Source organism: Erpetoichthys calabaricus, chromosome 3 (assembly GCF_900747795.2).
Source record: "Erpetoichthys calabaricus chromosome 3, fErpCal1.3, whole genome shotgun sequence".
Lineage (NCBI taxonomy): Eukaryota > Metazoa > Chordata > Cladistia > Polypteriformes > Polypteridae > Erpetoichthys > Erpetoichthys calabaricus.
Window position 1 is genome coordinate 301,532,038 of NC_041396.2, and position 25,645 is coordinate 301,557,682.

At 42.5% G+C, this 25,645-nt stretch overlaps 1 protein-coding gene across 1 annotated transcript in view; it reads left to right on the forward strand.

Annotated features, from left to right (window-relative positions):
* The window catches only part of letmd1 (LETM1 domain containing 1), a 72,113-nt gene that overhangs the window by 36,272 nt on the left and 10,196 nt on the right, over positions 1-25,645 (forward strand). Inside the window, exons 5-8 of the mRNA XM_028798598.2 lie at positions 8,135-8,321; positions 8,402-8,503; positions 13,489-13,641; positions 13,724-13,820. Of these exons, the coding sequence (XP_028654431.1) occupies positions 8,135-8,321; positions 8,402-8,503; positions 13,489-13,641; positions 13,724-13,820 (539 nt within the window). The remainder of the gene's footprint in view (positions 1-8,134; positions 8,322-8,401; positions 8,504-13,488; positions 13,642-13,723; positions 13,821-25,645) is intronic.

Genomic DNA, 25,645 nt, shown 5'->3' on the forward strand with positions numbered 1-25,645 from the left:
GTATAAAGAGGCCCAAATGAATCGACAGTAAAGAATATATTAAACAAATAAAAACAATTATTAAACAACTACCGCCTACCCTTTTCCCCTGACAGCGATTAATTATTTAACAAACACTAGACAAAAAACACCTGACCAAGCACTGAGCACAAAATGGTCGACAATACATACAGCAATACAAAGTCCAAACACTGTCCAGATGCAGATTGAAAGTGATAAATGAACGGAAGTCCCAAGTGAACAACATTCGGTATCATTTATCAAGTTTTCTCTTACCACGATGGAATGTTAGATTACAATGGATTATTTATTTATAAAAGCACTTTTTAAACAACAGAAGTTACACCAACGTGCTGTACAAAGAAGCTTTAAAATAAACACAATGCAACCAATCATACAGAAGGAGATTAATAAAACAACCAATTATAACATCCCCCACAATCCCATCATACACAGTAAAAAACGGAAGAAAACAAATAGGTGTTAAGGCGAATTTTTAAAAACCTTGATAGAGCATGAAGACCTGATGTGGAAAGGCAGGTCATTCCAAAGCTGAGGAGCAATAACTGAGAAAGCTCAGGTCTCCCCTCGACTTCAGCCGAGATCTTGGAACTACAAGGAGTAGTCGTCCAGATGACGTTAATGCTCTCGGTGCCACATAGGGGTGAAGGAGATCACAGATGTATTTTGGAGCGAGACCAAAAAACAAGCCTGTTGAATAACTGCAGGCGTTTGAGAGTGCTACACAGACAAAGATGTTTGCCAACTCTAATCAGACCGCACAAATGTCAGGCACGGGATATAAACACAAATCCAAAAACCGTAATCCTCTGGGAAACTGTGGTAATCCGATATTGGGGTGAAGAATTGAGACATTAAAGACGGACACTTGAGCTTTTTTGCCAGCTTTTTTCGGCGCACATTTAATGGCCTCACCATACATTATTTCCCCCAGCAACCTCAGCGGTAACACCCAAAGCAGTCCGAAGGAAAAGTACTAACGGGGCTGCTGGGATTTGTAGTTAATTTAAGTAGCACTGCTGCTTAAGCCGACAAGGGAGTTGAAGATGCCCCTCATTTCCTCCTCACATCCTTTCTCTGTCACTCCAATGATGCTGCTGTGTTGCACCATACTGGGCATCTTCACCACTGAGAGGTTCTGTCAGATCTGTCTGCCCATCTTTGTAATGAAGTGGACTCGGGTGTGATTTCTCAGTTTCCTCCTTATTTCCATACTTCCATATACAGTCATATGAAAAAGTTTGGGAACCCCTCTTAATTCTTTGGATTTTTGTTTCTCATTGGCTGAACTTCCTTTTAATATATAACATGCCTTATGGAAACAGTAGTATTTCAGCAGTGACATTAAGTTTATTGGATTAACAGAAAATATGCAATATGCATCATAACAAAATTAGGCAGGTGCATACACTTGGGTACCTAAACAGAGATATGACATCAATACTTAGTTGAACCTCCTTTTGGTCCTTTGAGCCTCTAGACACTGTCCTCCTATAGCCTTTGATGAGTGTCTGGATTCTGGATGGAGGTATTTCTGACCATTCTTCATACAAAATCTCTCCAGTTCAGTTCAATTTGATGGCTGCCGAGCGTGGACTGCCTGCTTCAAATCATCCCATAGATTGTCGATGATATTCAAGTCAGGGGATTGTGACGGCCATTCCAGAACATTGTACTTCTCCCTCTGCATGAATGCCTTTGTAGATTTCCAACTGTGTTTTGGGTCATTGTCTCGTTGGAATATCCAAACCCCCACGTAACTTCAACTTTGTGACTGATGCTTGAACATTATCCTGAAGAATTTGTTGATATTGGGTGGGATTCATCCGACCCTCGATTTTAACAAGGGCACCAGTCCCTGAACTAGCCACACAGCCCCACAGCATGATGGAACCTCCACCAAATTTGACAGTAGGTAGCAGGTGTTTTTCTTGGAATGCGGTGTCCTTCTTTCGCCATGCAAAGCGCTTTTTGTCCTGACCAAATAACTCCATTTTTGTCTCATCAGTCCAAAGCACTTTGTTCCAAAATGAATCTGTCTTGTCTAAATGAGCATTGGCATACAACAAGCGACTCTGTTTGTGGTGTGAGTGCAGAAAGGGCTTCTTTCTCATCACCCTGCCATACAGATGTTATTTGTGCAAATTGCGCTGAATTGTAGAACGATGTACAGATCCACCATCTGCAGCAAGATGTTCTCGCAGGTCTTTGGAAGTGATCTGTGGGTTGTCTGTCACCATTCTCACAATGCTGCGCATATACCGCTCCTGTATTTGTGTTGGCCTGCCAGACCTGGAGGGTTTAACAGCAACTGTGCCTGTGGCCTTCCATTTCCTGATTCCGTTCCTTACAGTTGAAACTGACAGTTTAAAGGAGTGGAAGAGGATTCCAGTGGCAACCTGTGAAGCTCGTGTGAATTCCATGCCCAAGAGAGTTAAGGCAGTGCTGGAAAATAATGGTGGCCACCCAAAATATTGACACTTTGGGCACAATCTGGACATTTTTCACTTAGGGGTGTACTCCCTTTTGTTGCCAGCGGTTTAGACATTATTGGCTGTGTATTGAATTATTTTGAGGGGACAGCACATTTACAACGTTATACAAGCTGTACACGGACCACTTTACATTGGATCAAAGTGTCATATCTTCAGTGTTCTCCCATGAACTCCCATAGGCTCTGTTGTAGGCATGGAGCTGGACAGTTTGATATCCGTGACAGAGCGACGGGCGCTGAGCAGGCTCCTGTCAATAATGGAGAATCCACTGCATCCACTAAACAGTGTCATCTCCAGAAAGAGGAGCAGCTTCAGCGGCAGACTGCTGTCACCGTCCTGCTCAATGACAGACTGAGGAGATCGTTCCTCCCTCACACTATGCGACTCTTCAATTCCACCCGGGGGGGTAAATGTTAAAATTATACAAAGTTATTGTCTGTCTGTATACCTGCATTGTTATCGGCATTGTTATCACTCTTTAATTTAATATTTTTCTTTATCAGTATGCTGCTGCTGGAGTATGTGAATTTCCCCTTGGGATTAATAAAGTATCTATCTATCTATAAAAAGATATAATAAAATATTTACAAAAATGTGAGGGGTGTACACACTTTTGTGAGATACTGTATATAGAGATTACAATACAATTTATTTTTTTATAGCCCAAAATCACACAAGGAGGGCCACAATGGCCTTTAACAGGCCCTGCCTTTTGACAGCCCCCCAGTCTTGACTTTCTAAGAAGACAAGAAAAAACTCCCAAAAAAAAAAGGCAGTTCATAGAGAGACCCCTTTCCAGGTAGGTTTGGGGTGCAGTGGGTGTCAATAAAAGGGGGCAAATACAATGCAATACACAGAACACAGTAATCCTCAATGCAATACAATAGTGTAATAGTAATATTACAAGTACAGAGCATTCTGTTTTGATATGGCAAACACGAGACATCAGACAAATAATTTTCTCTTCATTTTGTGACGTTCAAAACACTCCTTTTCTTCGTTCCTTGGAGCTGCATGGTATGTCTTGTATTTCTGGTGGAGTATTAATTGCTTGTCAGCTCCTACACACTCAAGTTTACCTCTGTGATGGTTCGATTTTGTTCAGTGTGAGTTGTGGACTGGTCTCAGTTTCTCACTGGGGATGTCAAATTACTGGTGGTCACAAGAGAAACCCATGACTTCAAGGAGAGCACAAAGGGCTAACTCCACAGATGCTTACGCTGCAACACCCTCTGAAGCACCTTTTCTAATCTCTTCTGCCCCCATCATATGACATATGGTCAGATAAAGAAGTTAGGAAACATGAATAACTAGGGTGGAGCCCCAGACCACTCCTGACATCTTTCTGCACAAATGAAGAGGGTTATAGGACATTTTTTTTATTTTTGAAACCTTCTGTAGTTCTAGACAGTGGTGCTATTTTTTGAATTTTTACATATTATTGTGTATTAGGCTGTTGCCTTGGATGGTGGTGCAGTAGTTAGCATGGCTGCCTCACTGGTCTAACATCCTAGGTTTGAATTCTGTTGCTCAGACTGTATCTCTGTGAAATTTGCACACTCTCCCTGTGTCTATGTGTGTTTTTGTCAAACATCCTCAAAGATATGTATGTACTCGTTGGACAAATTTGTGATTTCAAATTGGCCCTGGGGCGGCACGGTGGCGCAGTGGTAGCGCTGCTGCCTCGCAGTTAGGAGACCCGGGTTCGCTTCCCAGGTCCTCCCTGTGTGAAGTCTGCATGTTCTCCCGTGTCTGCGTGTTAGGTGCATTGGCGATTCTAAATTGTCCCTAGTGTGGGGGTGTGTGTGTGTGTGTGCACCCTGCAGTGGGGTGGCGCCCTGCCCGGGGTTTGTTTCCTTCCTTGCGCCCTGTGTTGGCTGGGATTGGCTCCAGCAGACCCCCATGACCCTGTAGTTAGGATATAGCGGGTAGGATAATGGAAGGATGGATGGAAATTAGCCCTGTGTGAATATGAATATAAAAGATTTTGCCAATTTATTTGGTACAGGTTTAGGAGTGCGCTGGATAAAAACTAAAACCCAGGCCTTTAATGACCTCTTGGGCTCAGCCATCAGCAGTGTGTCTGTCTGCAGAGAGTGTCATCATCTTCGAGAGGTTTACTTACCTCGGCAGTGACATTCATGTGACTCTTCCTATGAAGTCAGTAAACGGATTGGGAGAGCATGGGGGGTCATGAGGTCACTGGACAGGGGTGTGTGGCACTCCTGATATTTCGGCAAAGGACGAAGGTCCAAGTCTTTAGAGTCCTGCTGCTTCCTGTTTGCAAGACATGAATGCTCTCCAGTGACCTGAGATGAAGACTGAACTCCTTCAGTACGTTGTCTCTTCAGAGAATAATTGGGTACCGCTGGTTTGACTTTGTGCTGCTCACGGAGTCCTGAATGAGGCCCATTACTTGCATTGTGAGGGAGCGTCAGTTATGGCACTACGGCCATGTGGAGCGATTACCCGAGGGAGTTGCAGCTCACAGTTGAGTGGTTGGATCAGACCAAGAGGACATCCATGTGACACCTGGCTGCGGCAGATAGAGGGTCATTTGCGGTGCCTGGGACTGTACCATGTTTCTGCCTAGATGTTGACATGTGGGATCCCATGCTGTTATGTCTTGTGGTGGGTGCGGCAACATGCCCCACCAGTGCATGCCACCGAACCTAACCTGACCTCATTTGGTACGGTATCACTTTGAAGCCTGTATTAATGCCTTAGTAGAGTTGGATCAGTACTAAAAATTTGACATCATCATCAATACCATCTTTTGGACCTCATTACCAGTTAGTGAAACGAATCCCACCCCCCAACAACATCACACTGCACTACGCACTATTTCCCTGCTTGATAGCCTTGTAGTCAATGTTGCATCCAAGCAATAGCTACAAAATCCCCCAAGGTCTTACTTAAGCCTCTGTGGCGTGCTGCGCCATCACGGCACACTAATGCACCAACTTCCAATGCACCAACTTCCCTCTTAATAGCCATGAAGTCCTGAGTGTATCAAAACAATAGCTACAGATGCCCAAACCCTCCCTGATTACTCCAGCACCACACTACACACTGCTTAACGCCGTGAAGTCCCGATTGTGGAAGAAAATATTACTTCAGTAACATAAAATAATCAGATCCACTGAATTCACTTTAAGAAAGTCAATCTGAACAGTATTGTGTTCAAGGCAGTTGCAGAGGGTGCCAACCCATTTCAGAGCCCACTCATACACACACACTCACACAAGGACGATATTTAAGGCCAGCTAATCACATGAAGATATATGAAAGGAGAGGCCTTTTAAAAAATTGGTGGTTCTCCATGTAATATTTAAAAATTCTCATTTTTGAATTGTATTGTGAATTTCATTTCATTTCATTGGTCTGCAGTTGGAGTGGAGGTGGGATTATATCAGGGATCAGCTCTGAGCCCTTTCTTATTTGCAATGGTGATAGACAGGTTGACAGACAAGATTAGACAGGAGTCCCTGTGGACTATGATGTTTGCTGATGACTCTGTGATCTGTAGTGATAGTAGGGAGCAGGTTGAGGAGACCCTGGAGAGGTGGAGATCTGCTCTAGAGAGGAGAGGAATGAAGGTCAGTAGGACCACCACGACAGAATACATGTGTGTGAATGAGAGGAAGGTCAGTGGAATGGTGAGGATGCAAAGAGTAGAGTTGGAGAAGGTGGATGAGTTTAAATAATTGGGATCAACAGTAAATAGTAATGCGGATTGTGGAAGAGAAGTGAAGAAGAGAGTACAGGCAGGGTGGAATGCGTGGAGAAGAGTGTCAGGAGTGATTTGTGACAAATGGGTATCAGCAAGAGTGAAAGGGAAGGTCTACAGGACGGTAGTGAGACCAGCTATGTTGTATGGGTTGGAGACTGTGGCACTGACCAGAAAGCAGGAGACAGAGCTGGAGGTGGCAGAGTTAAAGATGTTAAGATTTGCATTGGGTGTGACAAGGATGGACAGGATGAGTGCATTAGAGGGTCAGCTCAGGTTGGATGGTTGGAAGACAAAGTCAGAGAGGCGAGATTGCGTTGGTTTGGACATGTGCAGAGGAGAGATGCTGGGTATACTGGGTGAAGTATGCGATGTGGTGAGAGAGGACATGCAGGTGATGGGTGTGACAGAGCAAGATGATGAGGACAGAAAGATATGGAAGAAGATGATTCCGCTGTGGCGACCCCTAATGGGAGCAGCCGAAAGAAGAAGAACATTGTGAGTTTCATTAATAATAAAGGTTATTATCATTATTATTATTACCATGCCATTAAGATATGAGAAAGCGTGATGGTTACTTCGCTGAGAGGAGAGGTGGTGATCCATGAGCAGCAATATGGTTTCATGTCAGGAGAGAGTACTACAGATGCAGTGTTGATGGAGAAGTACAGATAAATAGATAGATAGATACTTTATTAATCCCAATGGGAAATTCACATACAAATACAAATTCAAATACAGATAAGGTCGGAAGGAATTACATTGCATGTTTGTGGACTTAGAGAAAGCATGTGACAGGTTGCCAAGAGAGGAGTTATGGCAGTGTATGAGGAAGTCGGGAGTAGCAGAAAAGCATGTGAAGGTGGTGCAGGATATGTATAAGAATGACAGCCGGATTCAAGGTGAAAGTGGGATTACATCGAGGATCAGCTCTGAACCCTTTCCTTTTTGCAATAGTGATAGACAGGTTGACAGATGAGGTCAGACAGGAGTCCCCATGGTCTACGGTTTTCACGGATGACGTCGTGATCTGTAGTGTGAGTAGACAGCAGGTTGAGGAGACCCTGAAGAGGTGGAGGTACGCACTAGAGAGAAGGGTAATGAGAGTCAGTAGGAGTAAGATGGAGTACATGTGCACGAATGAGAGGGAAGGTGGTGGAATGGTGCAACGGTAAGGAACAGAGGTGGTGAAGGTAGATGAATTTAAATACTTGGGTTCAACAGTCCAGAGCAAGCGAGAGTGAAGCGGAGGGGTGAAGAAGATGGGTCGGCTGGGTGGAGAAGAGTGGCAGGAGTGGTTTGTGAATAGAAAAGTATCTGCAAGAGTGAAAGGCAAAGTAGTGAGACCAGGTACGTTGTGTGGTTTGGAGACGAAAAGACAGGAGCCAGAGCTGGAAATAGCAGAGTTGAAAGTTGCTGCAATTTTTTACTTGGAGTAACGAGGGTAGGCAGGATTAGAAATGAGTACATTAGAGGGACAACACAGTTATGACAGTCTGGTGACAGACGAGATTGAGATGATGTGGGTACGTGCAGAGGAGAGATGAAGGGTATATCAAGCAAAGAATGTTTAGAATGGACCCACCAGGTAAGAGGAAGGCCAAAAAGGAGGTTTATGGATGTGGTGAAGGAGGACATGAAGGCAGTCAGTGCAGCAGAAAATGATGTAAAAGACGGGGAGAGACGAAGGCAGATGATCTGCTGTGGCGACCCCTAAATGGGAGCAGCCAAAAGAAGAAGAAGATTGTGAGTTTCATTAATCCAATTAATCAGTAGAAATTCTGTTTTATTTAGGGCTGTTGATAACATACCCCATCACAAGGCACTTCAAAGAGAAAGCAACAAGACCCTGAATTTAAAGATCTTCTTTCTGTTTTTCTCTGTCCAGGTATTTTTTTCCCAGACAGGTTCTCATTCGCCATTTCTGGACACCAAAGCAGCAAACAGAATTTGCAAACATTTACCACAGTCGGCGGGCTCAGGTTTACCCACTCATTGTGAACAAGCTCGTGAGCTCGGTGCCGGCGATCACCAACAGTCGTCTACAAACACAGATGTTGCACCTGTGTACCAAGGTAACTTCACCAGACACCCTCAGGATTTTAATCATTTGCCACAGGTTTTTAATCATTTTTTTTTCTTGGTGTTGATTTAGGTTCAAGGAGGTATGCATCCCTCTGTGGAGGAGATCCAATTAGTGAGGCAGCTATTCACCGGGCCACCGTTTGGCATGAAACGACTCGAAGCAGAGCACATGGTGAGAACTTTTTTTTTGCTTTTTCTGTAGACAATGACTCTCTGATGCAGGTGGTGCCATGTGTGAGTTCATCAGCTTTACCTCTTTGCTGACTAACACCCAGACTCATTTTTTTGTGATCAAATATGTATGGAAACGAATAACATCAGCAACCATCTAAAAATAAAATAAAGCATTGATAGCAATTGGCAGATTCAGAGGATGAGTTGCAGAATAAGGTGAAAGGGACACCACCATTGGAGCCCATAACCGCTTCCACTCCATTCCCAATAAATAGCAGGAATAATAAATTAAAGATTCCCAGACAAGCCAGTGAGAGAGGCGCATCCTACACAAAATGACCTGAAGCTCAGAAATGAAGGCGTAAGAGAGTAGCAATGAGCCATCTGGAATTGGACCAGCCATCTATACAATGGCATTTAGCAATGACGGTGCCGGTAACAAGACCAGCTCTTGTTGTCCAATATAGGAATAAGAGTCATGAGATTTCCAGTGAGAGTACCAGCAATTGTACTGCTTCTGCTAAATGGAAGTGAGAAGAAGAGTAGAACATGCAGGAGTGGGGTTAAACATAGATGAATAATAAAGAGAAAATTAGCAATGGAAGATCAAAAAGGAAATACCATGGGGTCAGTGTTGTGAAACATACCTGGTAAATAAAGAAAAGTCTTGGATCATCGTTACCAATGTAATTCAAAATGGACGTCCATTTACAAGGGATGAAATGTAAGTGATGTACAAATTTAAACTGGATAAACTGTTGATTGGGTTTTTTTACTTTCTCATATACAGTAAAAAATTCATGAACAAATTCAACCTCGAGATTTTAATGAATCTTGATGTTTTAGACCCTCCTGAGTCTGAAAATACCATTTTTGAAATTATGTCTGTCTGTGTGTCTGTGTGGTGTAAGCATGATAACTCTAAAACATCTTTGACCTAGGTCAAATAGGTTTTGTATACCTGCTTTATATCAAAAACTATCCAGTCCCCTGCGGCTCTGCCCGCGTAGTAGTGAAACAAGACAAACTTTAAAAATCAATAAACAAAAAGGTATCGCTAGTTAAACAGAGGCAAGATATGCTCCAAAACACAGAGGTCGATCAACTCCCCACTCCTGACGTCACGCACACCCTCCCCTCGGCCCGCAGCCTTTGTCTCAGATTAGTGCAAATATATCGCTCCTGCTAGCGAACTATGATTCTTGGCGCAATTAGAGAAGTCACAAAATCATATATATATGAGAGAGAGAGAGAGAGAGAGATAAGGAATCCTATCAACTTTTGGGCCATTTCCGGTGAGTGCTACTTTTTACCTGAACACGTTTCAGATATTTACAAGTAAACTATGGCTATAAATAAAGATATATGATTCAAATTTTGTCTGGATATTAGAAATGACGAAAAATCAGTAGATATGAAATTTGAGAAAAATCGTGCAGCTGGAAGTGCTACTTTAACTGAATACTTTCGCAAATTTTCAAGTAAACTATGGTTATAATTACAGATAGATGATTCAAATCTTGTATACAGTAATCCCTCCTCCATCGCGGGGGTTGCGTTCCAGAGCCACCCGCGAAATAAGAAAATCCGCGAAGTAGAAACCATATGTTTATATGGTTATTTTTATATTGTCATGCTTGGGTCACAGATTTGCGCAGAAACACAGGAGGTTGTAGAGAGACAGGAACGTTATTCAAACACTGCAAACAAACATTTGTCTCTTTTTCAAAAGTTTAAACTGTGCTCCATGACAAGACAGAGATGACAGTTCTGTCTCACAATTAAAAGAATGCAAACATATCTTCCTCTTCAAAGGAAACAGAGAGTAAAGCAAACGAATCAATAGGGCTGTTTGGCTCTTAAGTATGCAAAGCACCACCGGTACAAAGCTGTTGAAGGCGGCAGCTCACACCCCCTCGTCAGGAGCAGGGAGAGAGAGAGAAACAAAGTCAAAAATCAATACGTGCCCTTTGAGCTTTTAAGTATGCGAAGCACCGTGCAGCATACTTAAAAGCTGCACACAGAAGGTAGCAACGTGAAGATAATCTTTCAGCATTTTTAGACGAGCGTCCGTATTGTCTAGGTGTGCGAACAGCCCCCTTGCTCACACCCCCTACGTCAGGATCACAGATAGTCAGCACAAGAGAGAGAGAAAGAAAAGTAAGTTGGGTAGCTTCTCAGCCATCTGCCAATAGCGTCCTTTGTATGAAATCAACTGGGCAAACCAACTGAGGAAGCATGTACCAGAAATTAAAAGACCTATTGTCCGCAGAAATCCGCGAACCAGCAAAAAATCCGCGATATATATTTAAATATGCTTACATATAAAATCCGCGATAGAGTGAAGCCGCGAAAGGCGAAGCGCGATATAGCGAGGAATCACCGTAGATATTTATAACGATAAAAAGCAAACAGATTTGAAATTTGAGAAAAATTACTCAACCGGAAATAGTATTTTATTTAAACAACTATTCAAATTTTTTGTATCGTGGAACTAGAAATATGTACACGATATTAAAAACTGTATTCAATATAATGCATATTCTTTCATTAACTATTATTAATTTAATTTTAATTTATACGTCATCAGTTTAATAATAACATGTAAACATGGAACATGTCATGTAAATATAAAAATGTAATGACAACAATAAGCTGCTACGTCCCCGTTGTGTTTTTGGTAATACATTTAATTTTTTTTTTTATTTCCGCCATCATTATCATAATTAAATTTTGATAAATGCAGTTTAACTATAGCATTTTATTGCAACAAGTATTATATAATACTAAAACTTTTTCTATGTTTTTAGGTGACTATAACTCTTTTTACTTTGCACGTATTCGAGGTAATGCGTATGTACTCATGAAAAAATTCCACCACCGTTTTCGACCTCCCTAAGTGTGACAATGTCATTTTAATATGAGGTTTGATTATAAATAGAGATAAATGATTGTGTATTGATATTATCAATTAGTTATGATGAGAAACAAAGAGATATGATATGTGAGAAATATGGCACAACTGGAAGTGGCTCTGATGACCTTGTCCTCTGTCTCGGTATATGAGAAAGTCGAGGGACACGCACTCCTGATTTTTTGAGGAAGGTATTCTTAAAAACAGATTCACATGAGTCTGGGGGAGCAGAATAAAAGTAGGAGTAAGAGAGAGAGGATTTCAAAAGATTTCAAGGAAGAAGTTAAAAGTTGTACCAATGTAAAAAACAAAACAAAACTGGGAGATGATAATGGAATATTGAAAGCCTTGAGAACAAACCTAAGTTGCAAATACGAGGGCAATCCCAAAAGTAAGGTCTCCTATTTTTTTTTTAGAAATACAAACAACCATTTATTTTCTATAATGTTTACATCATTTTAAAGGTTAAAGACTTATTTATTTTTCTACATAATTGCCATTTCGGTCGATGCATTTATGTAGACGCTGTGGTAGTTTTAGAATGCCCGGGTCATACCAGCTCGCCGCCATGTCCTTCAGGAAGCGTTGAACCTCATCTTTCACCTCTTCGTCGGAGCAGAATCGCCTTCCGGACAAATGTTCTTTCAACTTAGGGAACAGGTGGTAGTCACTGGGTGCCAAGTCTGGACTATAGGGTGGGTGATGAAGTTCCAGCCGCTGATCTTTACGCATGTTTTCCTCAACCTTTGCGACTGTCTCATCGGAAATTGAACTTTGCACTTGGCAGTAGCGTTCAACGGGAGCTCCATTTTCAAGGGCTGCCAAGCCAAGATTGAGCATCCCAGCGAAGCTGCACATGCTTGTTTTGGAGTGGAGGAAGCACCAATCACAACAGTGTGGCCAACAGCCGTACGAACAGTTTCTCTACGTCCCCACTGCTTTGGAGACCTTTCTTTTGGGATTGCCCTCGTAGTAGAGTCAAAGACAAAGGGGGAATTGTAAAAACAAGCCTCAGGACCACCAGACACTTGGAATAAGCGACCAAGTAGTGTGGTAGACAGTAAGCCTTTAGGGACTTAAGAAATAAGTGGAGTGGACTGGCGAGCTTTGTTGAGCTGAATGGCCTGTTCTCGTCGAGATAGTTCTAATGTTGTAATTTGCGCAGTACCTAATAGGTGGTTAAGGAGAGAGCATAGCACTAACAAAATTGGAAAAGAGGACTATAAGGTGTAGACTATATTTTATTAAAATGAATGGTAACAAAGGGACAGAGGACCACTAGGTAAGAGACCCCCAGACACTGTTAAATGTGTGCCTTAAAGTAAGGGAGAGGTGCCAGTTCCCAGAAATTAAACTGAATTAGCCAAGAGGATAAAAGAAAAAAAGTATGGTGACTACAGGTGGGAAATGTCATATTTCATCCAATTAATTTTTGTATACCATCAGCCTTCTTCTTCTTGTTCCATATCTTCCTGTCCTCTGTATCTTGTTCTATCACACCCATCACCTGCATGTCCTCTCTCAGCACATCCATAAACCTCATCTTAGGTCTTCCTCTTTTCCTCTTTCCTGGCAGCTCTATCCTTAGCACCCTTCTCCCAATATACCCAGCATCTCTCCTCTGCACATGTCCAAACCAACGCAATCTTGCCTCTCTGACTGACCTGAGTTGACCCTCATCTTCACTCTATTTCAGAGCTGACCCTACATTCTGTTATAGTTGTTGAATATCAGGCCTTTGATGTCCACATTTCTGTATGAAATGAAGTTGCTCGTCTTTTAGGAAGAACTCCATGTTCTGTGCCATGCACTTGTGATGATGACGTGTTTCTTTTCGCTTCATTCTGTGCTGCTTTGAAGTGTGCTGTTATTTTCGTTGAGTTGTGTAGTGGTTTCCAGGGATTGCCCCAGTCAGAAAAAATCCCCAAATGAAATATCAACTGTGAGCTACCCATAAACCATCAAAACTTTTAGCTTTATAGAGTCCTGGATTATCCCATTGACCAGCCCCTCTTTCTCTCTCTCTCTCTCTCTCTCTCTCTCTCTTGCTCTCCCTAAAATGGACAAAGAGGAACCTCAGCCCAGTTCTAATGCTGACCTCCATGCTTCCTGCCATGCTGCTGCAGCGAAGACTTGCACGGCATTCAATTGAGCTGCTGCAGCTTGACCGTGCACTGTGGGCCCTAGGGTTGCATCAGCTGACAGATCAAGAGTTGCGAAACGTAAGTAGCTCTTTCATTGTTCTCCTTCTAACCTTATCAGCAAACATGGGCTGTAACTGCTGTGCCATGTGCTCATCCACAGGCATGTTACCTGCGAGGCCTGAATGCTACATGTCTCAACACCAATGACTGCCGAGAGTGGCTCCATCACTGGTTGCAGCTCACTGTAACACTTAAAGGTAAGGAGGCAACATATTCTTTGGGAATTCTGTGTGCAATGTAATATTGAATTCAATTGAACTTCAAGTCTATTGCTAGGTAATGCAGTTGCCAGGGATTACTCTTGGTACATCCATCCATCCATGTTAAATCCATACACAGAACAACTACAGGCTGGCCTGGACTCATCTGTCCCCCCCCCCAAGTTGAGCTTTTTTATCAATCAATAAAATCTTAGCAAAAGTGCCCACGCTTTTATTTTACGAGTGATATATGAGAGATATTTTTAACTTTAGTACACTTTTTAACTTAATTTAAGCGTGTTTTTTAAAAAGTGTGTGTATGTATGTATATATATATATATATATATATATATATATATATATATATATATATATATATATATATATATATATATATATTTTCAACTTTTTAGTCGTGGGCTTGTTTTACTATAATTTTGTAATCAATATTTTAACACTTCCTTTAATACTGTATTACTATCCGTTACCAGCAAAATCTATTGGTGAAATCTTGAACTATTCTTCATATGAAAATTTCACTTCTTAATTAACATGGATTAATTGATCAGTTAGTGAAACTGATTATTGATTTATGTATTGTCATCGGAAGTGAATAAGTGTGCCAAATTTCAAGTCATTTGTACCAGACAACAAACAGATGTTTAAGAAGTTAAAAGAAGTGTGGTAATAATAATAAATAAAATTGCTTACTTATCTTGTATCTGTTCTGTATATACAAGGGGGCTCCGCCCCCTGCTCGCTTCGCTCACGTACCCCCGGTGTTGGGTAACCCGAAATACATTGATGAATGTATGAGATATGTGCCTGCTTTGCTTGCGGCATTTCAGACGCTCGCTGTAGGCGCCTGCATTCATTGATTATATCCAGGCGGGCTCGTGTTTGTATCTCCGTTAGTTGTGGTCTTTCATTTTGAACCCGTGCCTGCTTTGCTTCTGCAGTTTCTGACACGCGTTGTAGGCGTCTATGTACATTGTATTTGTCCATGCAGAGCTGTTTGGTTTTGGAGCCGAGATAGTTTTGCTTCCGCGGTTTCAAGACACGCATTGTAGGCGCCTACGTCTATTGTTTTTATCCATGCGGGCTCGCTTTTGTAGCTCCGTTAGTTGAGCTGGATCGTTTTGGAGCCGTGACTCCATTAGTTATCCGTTGTCTACCGTTAGTAATATGGATAATTGCACTTACTGTTAATACAGAGCGTTTTCTGTGGTTGTACCATTAATAATGCATCACTGTAATGTGATTCACATATGCTATATAGTTTGGACGTGTGAGGATGCCGTACGTTTAATACGGAGAGTTCGTTTATTCTCATTACCCGGACCATGCTGTGTAGTGTGGACGTTTAGTTCAGAAGTGCGTTGTAGGCGCCTGGGCCTTTCGTACTTTCTCGCGCCTTCCGTACTATCTTTGTGGACCTTTGCGAACACCGTAGTGTCTTACGTGTGACTCTGGGAGTGCAGTGCAGAATCCTCTTTTCTGTGTGGCTGTGTCGTTAGTCGTTAGCTATGGGTGCGTTGTTGCTTCATGTCCTATTCAGAAGTGCGTTGTAGGCGCCTGCACCTTTCGTACTTTCCCGCGCCTTCCGTACTATCTTTGTGGATCTGTGGGGCCTCCGTAGCCTCTTCCGTTTGACTCTGGGGTGCAGCGCAGAATCCTCTTTTTTGTGTGGCTGTGTCGTTAGCCGTTAGCTATGGGCACGTTGTTTCTTCATTTCTTATTTACGTTAGTTGAGCTCTTTCGTTTTTGGGCCGTGACTCCTTCATTCGCGGTGGATAAGACTTCGCTTGCAGTTTATGAGACGCGCGCTGTAGGCGCCTGCGCAGTATGTCTCATGGTCCCATCGCCGTGTACCTGCGTCCATCCGGTTTACCATTCTCGGTTATTAATATGGATAAAAGTGCAACGGTGACGTTTTTATGTCACTTTTTTTGTCACGTTTTAAACCGGGCTTATTTTAAAACGTATATGTTTGGTATCATTCTTTTTTAGAATTTATTGAACTTTAATGTGATGTTGTTAGATTTTCAGATTTTTATTCCGTTTTTAAATTATAAACTAAAATATATGAAGAACTTGCGTCCCGCGAGATGAGACTTTGTGCCAAGAGATTTAACCAGGCCCGGGGCCGGAAATAAAAGACAAAGAGTAGGACAGCTGCTGTACAGGCTTTTAAACGTTCGAAGCGCTGTGCGAGATGCAGATCACACAGCACGGCAGCAGCAGCAGCAAGCCAACAACTGATCGAGCAAAGAAGAGGTTAAAAAAAAAAAAAAAAAAAAAAAATACTGTATTTGTTTCCCATTGAATCACTGTTTAAGAGGGGGTTTCAGAGGAGCGACCGCATCTCCTTGGGGAGCATTCAGCCCCCCTCTTCACAACGGCGCATTGCGCTAGTGGTGGGGGGAGGGGTTGGCGAGCGAAGTGAGCAGGGGACGAAGGCTGCTAGTTCATCAAAATATAATCGCAGAATACATTCAAGGTAATGTAAAAACGATGGGAAAAGCGAAGTCTTTTTTTTAAGGTTTTTGACAGATTAATTTTTGTTTTGTAGTGTAGTAATAAGTTTTTACGTGCAGAATTTTCAACAACAAAAAAAAAGTCTATTAATTTAATATTATTATTAGGTTGATTTAAATCTGTTACCACTACAACATTGTTACAACAAGAATAATGCAAGATAAAAATATAGTATAGCGTCAACTAAATGATAACATACATATGAAACAGCAAGATTGTTACAGTCTGCTTTATATATCAGAGAGAATAGTAGCAGCAGAGGGAAATCTATTAAAAGATATGGTAGAAAGGATAGTAAAGTCTGGATGTATAGTCCGAAGTAATTTTTTTTTTTGTTTTTGCTTTAAAATCAAAAAGCTTACTGAAGGTTAGCAGCAAAGGAAACCTCAGTTTCATAAAATGGAGTCTCCGCGGGTGGCTTGTTTAAATTCAGCAGTCAGGCTGATGCATGCCCAAATGAATGGAGTCCCCCCGATGGAAATGGAGTCTCGTTCTCTCTGTACTACTCCCGCTGTCAGGGGTGGTCTGGTCATGGGCTGGCCGTTTCATGAAATAAATTTTATGTTTGACGTTAACATTCATTTTCTAAACTACTAAACATTATCTGTCCGGTACTGCGATTTCTATAGTCCTATATAATATACCATATTACGTCATCAAGTTGTTTTAGTTGTCAGTACACAACGTTGAAGCGAAAAATTTGGTCAAAACTGCCTTTTGCCGATTTCTGTTCCAATACCTCTACATTTCAATTAGCGTATACATTATGGTAATTTATTTTATCTCATATCTAGTATTGAAATTCTTCAGTACTAATAATTAGTTTATATTATCCATCCATCCATTATCCAACCTGCTGAATCCGAACACAGGGTCACGGGGGTCTGTTGGAGCCAATCCCAGCCAACACAGGGCACAAGGCAGGAACCAATCCCGGGCAGGGTGCCAACCCACCGCAGAGTTTAGATTATGTATTATACATTTTATTGTTCTCTGGTCATCAGCGTGAGCGATGGTTTTCAGCTGTGATTATTAGTATGATGAAATAAAGTTATGAAGCACAAAATAGGAATTTTTCATATTAGGACGGGACATTTCTATCATTAAGGTTAATGGAACATTTCAGTCATAAATGTAATGAATTATTATTATTATTATTGCATTGTAAATGAGCAGCTACTAGGGTACTGGCACTTGGACATGACATTGACATTTGACATGTACCCTAATAATGTGTAAGCCATGTTACTACATTTTTATTTTTCATTAAATTTTATTTCTAAGCATGTCGTCAAATTTTAAGTTGCGTCTAAACAACAGTGTACAGATTAAGTTTGGCGAAAGTTTAGATAGAGTTCATATCATAGGCTTATAGCAAGTAGCGAGCCACATACTCCTCACAAATTTGAAGAAAAGTACAGTGAATAATGGGCCGAGGGGGCCGACCTTGTCACCTCACTCGTTGAAGGATGCCCGGCCTGGTTTTGAGACCCAGTCCACTCCTGCTCAGGGGGGACGTTCTTTATGTCCAAAAGCGATGTTCTGGACCTTGTGATGTTGCCCACAGATGACTGGCCAGTTATTCTGGTGTTGGGCAGCTCAGCCTTCAAGTTTTGATTCTGGGCGCTTTATCTGTGCAGTCTCTTGCTGTCTCCAGTTTCTTTAACTGTTAGACTGCACATTTTCTGATCATTCTAAACTATCCACACTGTTATATTTTTGTGTAAAAAGGCAGATATTAAACTAAATGACTAAGTGGCTAAAAATTCTGATTTGGCAGTCACAGTCCCTATGAGGTGCTTTACAGGAACATTGTTGTTTGCATAATGAAGCCCCAGTCACGTTTCTTGACACACTTCTGCTGAATGATTCCTTGGCTGAAAGACCTCAGTGTTGGTGTGTCACAGAGAGGATGTGTGGCATTGTTCATAATGGCACTCGGCTTTGTTTTCTGTGAACTCCAGGGGGTCCAGAGTGTTTCCTATAATTTTAATTAAGTTACAGTGAGGAACATAAGTATTTGAACACCTTGCGACTTTGCAAGTTCTCCCACTTAGAAATCATGGAGGGGTCTGAAATTCACATTCTAGGTGCATTCCCACTGTGAGAGACAGAATATAAAAAAAAATCAGGAAATCCCATTGTATGATTTGTACAGAATTTATTTGTATTGCACTGCTGCACATAATTATTTGAACACCTGGCAATCAGCAAGAATTCTGGCTGTCAAAGACCTGTTACTCTGCCTTTAAGAAGTCCACCGCTACTCCACTTAGTAATCTGAATTAGTAGCACCTGTCTGAGCTCTTTAAAGACACCTGTCCACCCCACAGTCAGTCAGTCAGACTCCAACTACTACAATGGGCAAGACCACAGTGCTGTCAAAAGACACCAGAGACAAAATTGTGGACCTCCACAAGGCTGGAAAGGGCTACGGGGCAATTGCCAAGCAGCTTGGTGAAAACAGATCAACTGTTGGAGCAATTGTCAGAAAATGGAAGAGGCTAAAAACGACTGTCAGTCTCCCTCGGACTGGGGCTCCATGCAAGATCTCGCCTCGTGGGGTATCACAGATGATAAGAAAGGTGAGGAATCAGCCCATAACTACACGGGAGGAGCTGGTCAATGACATGAAGAGAGCTGGGACCACAGTTTCAAAGGTCACTGTCGGTAGAACACTGTGCCGTCATGGTTTCAAATCACGCATTGCACGGAAGGTTCCCCTGCTCAAGTCATCACATGTCCAGGCCCGTCTGAAGTTTGCCAATGACCATCTGGATGATCCAGAGGAGGCATGGGAGAAAGTCATGTGGTCAGATGAGACCAAAATAGAACTTCTTGGTCTAAACTTCACTCGCCGTGTTTGGAGGAAAAAGAAGGAGGAGTTGCATCCCAAGAACACCATCCCTACTGTGAAGCATGGGGGTGGAAACATCATGCTTTGAGAGTGCTTTTCTGCAAAGGGGACAGGACGACTGCACTGTATTAAGGAGAGGATGAATGGGGCCATGTATTGTGAGATTTTGAGCAACAACCTCCTTCCCTCAGTCAGAGCACTGAAGATGGGTCGTGGCTGGGTCTTCCAACATGACAATGACCCGAAGCACACAGCCAGGATAACCAAGGAGTGGCTCCGTAAGAAGCATATCAAGGTTCTAGAGTGGCCTAGCCAGTCTCCAGACCTAAATCCAATCGAAAATCTTTGGAGGGAGCTGAAACTCCGTGTTGCTCAGCGCCAGCCCTGGAACCTGACAGATCTAGAGGAGATCTGTGTGGAGGAGTGGGCCAAAATCCCTGTTGCAGTGTGTGTGCAAACCTGGTCAAGAACTACAGGAAACGTTTGACCTCTGAAATTGCAAACAAAGGCTTCTGTACCAAATATTAACACTGATTTTCTCAGGTGTTCAAATACTTATGTACAGCAGTGCAATACAAATAAATTCTGTACAAATCATACAATGGGATTTCCTGAATTCTTTTTTTACATTCTGTCTCTCACAGTGGGAATGAACCTACAATGGGAATTTCAGACCCCGCCATGATTTCTAAGTGGGAGAACTTGCAAAATCGCAGGGTGTTCAAATACTTCTGCTCCTCACTGTATTAATTCAGTGGGCCTCTCTTGAAGTGATCTTACCAGCCCAGCATAGCAACAACAACAACAACATTTATTTCTGTAGCACGTTTTCATACAAATGATGTTCTTTTCAAGATGAAAAAATCTAAAAATAAAATTTGGCAATACTAAGTAACAAAGAATAAAAAAATGGCCGGGTGGACAGAAAAAACAAAAAAAAAATTAAAGAGGGCTGGAGAAGAGAAAAAAAAAATCTGCAGGGGTTCCAAGGCCATGAGACCACCCAGCCCCCCTAACATCAATGATCTTAATCAGTTCTCATGGTTTTTCAGGCTTCACATGGAAGAATTAGACAATGCTGGTCATGTGGACCTCTGGCCTTCAATCTATCAATGGTGGGACAGCATGGCGCCCTGATCTGGTGGTGGGGGCGCAGGTTAACACCACAGAAAACCGGAAAGAACAGCAGAAAAAGTAGGGGTTAGTACGGATTGTGGAACCATGATCAAAAAGATAATTAAATGCATTTACAGAATATCAGGGTTACACTAAAATTAAGCTATGAGATAGCAATGTTAACATAATAGCACACCATAGACGATCGCCATCAGAAGAGTTGTTGTAGATGTGAAGTATGTCACTTCCCACATTAAAGGAGTGTAGACTCCTAAGGTAAAAGAGCCTGCCCTGTCCTGCCCTGCCCTTTCTCTGTGTTACGTGATCAGTCCAACCTGTCATTGAGGCGGACCCCCAAGCTCTTGTAGAAGTGGACCACCTCTGCATCCACTCCTTGAACAGTGACCAGACATAGTGGCTCTTTGGTGCGGTGAAAGTCAATAAGCAGTTCCTTGGTTTTGCTGATGTTAACTTGCAGACAATTCTCTTTGCACCAAGAAACAGAAGACTCCTCTCCTCTGTCTCATCTCCCTTATCAGTACCCCCCATAAGTGCAGAATCATCTGAGAATGTCTGCAACTGACATGGCCTCCTGTTATATTTATAGTTTGAGGTGTACAGCGTGAAGAGTTAAGCAGTTAAGTTCCTTGTGCTGCTCCAGTGTTGCTCACACAGTCCTCGTGTCTCACAGATGGTGGTCTGCCTGACAGATAGCCCATTATCAGGGCACCACAGGCTCACCCACCTGCATATCTCTGAGTTTACATCTTAACAGGGATAGCTGGATGGTATTGAAGGCACGGGAGAAACTGAAAAAAATAGATAACGTATAACAGTAATGCATGTACAGGTCATAGGAGTCCATCTCGTAACCTGGACAGGTTCCAGGTTGGTTTTCTTTTTCCTTTGTTTAACATGGTGCCTGAAGTTCCAACACGATGATTTTATACACTGTGGTCCACCAGGGGGCGTACCGCTCCCCAAACCCCAACACAGATAGGCTGAGACACAAGTTAAGCACAGCACTCTTCAGTGGGAAAGCACTTTTCTTTGGGCTTCACAGTACAAAGCGCCAATATAAATAAACACAGTCTCTTCTTCTTCTTCACTGCTGCTGCTCCTCCTTCTCCTTCTCTCTCTCTTCTTCTTCTTCTTCTTCTTCTTTGCCTCCACTATTACTCGCAAGCTTTGTCCTCCACCTCCCGACTCTGGCTCCCTGATTGGTAGTGAGGTGGCTCCTTTTATAGCACACCCTCTAGGTGTGGCAGAAGAGGTTCCTCTAAGGACCCTGCAGCACCCTCTGGCGGCACCCACGGAGCCCAACAGGGCTGTTCTAAAGCACAATTCCTGACATGCCCTGTTGGGATCTGTGTTGCTGTAGCAAGCCAGGGGGTCTGCCCTCTAGTGCCTTGAAGGAGATAATGTCCTGAATATGATCTACCCCTCGATCCTTCCACCCGACCGGCATCCTGGCCAGGTAATGATCCTTACACATCCAAAAATTACACACCCTAAATTGGGAGGGAGGAGTCAAATGCATTCTTGACGTCTCTCAGTGTCACATGCACAGTTTTGTTTTTGCCTGGCGCTTTTGCGATGTGAGAACATTTGAAGTGTCCAGAAAATAGTCAGAATTGACCAACTGGGAATCTTGACCTCACCAACTGCAGAAACAGCTTAGATGTCCGTGTTCACTAATGGTTTACGCCACTTTTGGTGTCTTCTCCCTCAGCTTGTCAGGTGTGTAACAATACCAGCCAAGAGAATTCCTGGGTTATCCTGAAAGTGCAAATCCCACTAAATGCCTGGAATTTGTGTCCTTTCACGTTTTCTGGGTTTTTATGTGTGTGAAAGGGGCGCTATGGAGTCATTGTAATTATGATATTAGCCACTAGGGGGCTGGCTGGTTGGCCCACAGAGTGTTGGCGTAACCCTCTCTATTAGAATTGTTTTATTTCACTTTACATGTGATTTTTTTATTTAGTTAGCTGAACTTGAAAGGTACACAGTGAACCAAAGACTGTTACAAGGCATTGTAATCTGGGGTACGTCAGTGTTGCCCCTAAAAAGCAACACCTTTGGATTGGAGTTGTAGCACTGTAGCCATCACACTGATTTCAACAGGGTGTCAGATCTGAAGCAGAAATGCTGTGAGGTATTCCATTAAAATTCCTCCGGTAACAGCTGTAAAAGAATGAGGCTCAACACACTGGAAAGGTTTGGGGCAGCCATCTGTATATTGTCCCTGGCTGCAAAAAGGGTTGTAAGAAAGGCACTGATGTGCATGTGTAATGGAAAAGATGGCGGCTTTATAAGTCGAAACCGGAAAAAGTGATGTCATCTAGGGCCGGGACCGGAAGTGTCGTCTTTCTAGGCACCGGAACCAGAAGTGACGTCAGTCTGGGCGCCGGAACCGGAACTGACGTTGATATTGAAAAAGCAGGTTTTCCTGTATTTGGCCTGCAGAGATAACAGAGGTAGGTTTAGTGCAGCCCGCCACCCCCTGGCCTGGCGGGTAATTATCTTTACTTGCTTAAATTTACTTTACTTACACCCTCCTAATCGCACGTATCTGACACAGCATAGTAGAATGAAGAAATTAACTTTATTTATCCCCAGGGGGAAATTCGTCTTTTTAGAGATGCTTAATCTGTATCTATACATATAAAAGGCAAAGCCCTCACTGACTCCTCATTAATTCTCCCACTCTCCATATAGGTGGGAAGCTGAAATTTTGTGTGCTCATTCCTTGCAGTGTACTTACAAAAGTTGTTTCATGTCCAAGGGGGGGAAACGGGTGTACCCTCTAAACTGTATACAGTGGAACCTCGAGATACGATCACCTCTGTATACGAGAAATTCAAAATACGAGGAAAGTATGAGCGAAAAATTCAGATCTAAATGCGAGCATTGGCTCGCGTAACGAGCCACGATCCAGGCTGTGGGAATAGCTCGTGGCTTAGCGAGGGGGCGTGGTAGCAGTTGCAAGCCGCGATCTGCGGTGTCTGCGTTTCTCACTTAAGTGCACAGGTGGGAAACTGCCCACATCCATGATTGTTCCTGTGGCTGATGGGCTGCAGCTGCCATGTCCTCCCCGCATATATAGAGAAGCGCGAGCCGGTTAAGGGGGAGAAGAAGTAAAAGAAAAGAGAGGAGAGAGAACGGAGGTTCCGGCAGGCAGGCAGGCGTAGGAAGTCGGTGCGGGAGAGCAAGCGAGTGCAGGCTCGCGTGTAGCTGAACAGTGAGCTGAACAGGCGAGCCAAACAGCTGAAGCAGGACGGTGTAGAGAAGGTCAGCTGCATTAAGAGTGTCTCGCCTGTTGCAGAGCCCGCAGGTGAGACGCTAACAGAGAAGAAGCACCGGGGATTGTCATCTGTTTTTTAAAGACTGCATCCTTTTGACGTTTTAACCTCGTGTTAAAGGATTGTTATTCTTGTGTATTTTAAACCTCCACTTCACAACTGTTTTAAGGATTATTTATTTAAAGATTTATTGAATGCTCTACTGCACTTTGGACACCTGTTTTGATTCTTTTAATAATCAGTTATATTATTTACCAGTGTTATTTATTAAAGGTAGACTACAGTATATATAATTTATCAGTGTTATTTGTTAGGAAAATTGATTTTTATGTTAATATATTTGGGGTGCGGAACGGATTAACTGGATTTCCATTATTTTCAATGGGGAAGTTTGTTCTAGATACGAGAAATTCGCTATACAAGCTCAGTGCTGGAACGAATTAAACTCATATCTAGAGGTTCCACTGTATATAGAAAGGGGAAACCCCTCCTCACTATTTCTGCGACTTCCAATATACGTAGGAATCCCAAATTTCCCGTGCTCATCCTTTACACTGCACTTACAAACATTAAGTATGTTTCATTTTGCGCCGTGCCCCGTAATGAACTTTCGAAAATAACGTCGTCTTTTTGGCAGTTCTCACCATTATGCCGTAAGGAACTTTTGGAACTGACCTCTCCTTTTGCCGGTTTCATTCCTTATTTCCGTTAACAGAGGATTTATTTCACGGCAGAGACGCACAAGGGCCGCCCCCCAGTCCCCCTTCCTTTTTCCACACGGCTGTCCGCGCACCTACCACGTGGTTGGCTCCCTGCCTATATACATTAACGACATCCCATGCTCATGTGCCTCCTCACTCGCTTCCTTACTTTCCTAAGCTGTTCTTCATGCTCACTGCTCCCTTCTTCTTTACTCCACCGTTTCAAGCCTGTTATTGTTGGCCTTGCTTCACGTCCTCCTGCTGGTGACTCCTGCCTTTTCATTTAGTTTCTTCACACTCTTAATCCTCCAGGCAGGCCTCCGCATACTTTACTTATGAACGTCGTCGCACCAATTATGTTAGTACAAAACTTACAACTACCAAAACTTTGTAACTGCACCAGGCTTCAGATTAAAATCTCTGCACAAGAACCTCATTGAGGCAACTGTCTTCACTGGAACTGGCTCAGGGGAGACTGGGTTTATTCATCGCATCCTGTCTCATACCCTCTCATTCCAATTCAAACGCCTCCAATTTCCAGTAAGGGTCTGCTTCGCTATGACAATAAATAAGTCACAGGGCGAGACTCTAAAAAAGGTCGCCATTGACTTGACACAAGATTGGTTCTCACATGGCATGCTGAAGAGTAAGCTCAGCAGACAGCTTGGTCATTTTACAGCCCGAGGGCAGAACTGCAAACGTCGTTTACAAAGAGATCCTTACATCCTAAAAATACAATACAATACAGTTTATTTTTGTATAGCCCAAAATCACACAGGAAGTGCCGCAATGGGCTTTAACAGGCCCTGCCTCTTGACAGACCCCCAGCCTTGACTCTCTAAAAATGTGCATTTCTCATACACAACATTTACAATCATAAATTAAACTCTACAATCATCAAATTCACTCTTAATACTAAAATAAGCCTACAACAATTACATTGACAATCATGTTACATTCTTTTTAAAATGTTTCCTTTTCTTTTTCATAACTTCTTTAACACACTACTTCTCTGCTGCAAAGCGCGGGTATTTTGCTGGTGTACAGTATATATCATAGCTACATTTGGTCTATACTTTACCTTCGATTTTGATAACTTAAATGAGTTATTTGATTATGGACTTGTTAAACAAAAAAAATTTCTTATTTGTTTTTTTACGAAAGAATTGTAACACCAACAGGTTACCTACAATGTTGCAAAACAAATGACATTTAGTTCATTAATGAAAAAACAAAAATCGCAAAGAGAGCAGCTGAATCCACAAAATAAATATAGCATGTTTATGGTAGATAAAAATAAAATTGCTT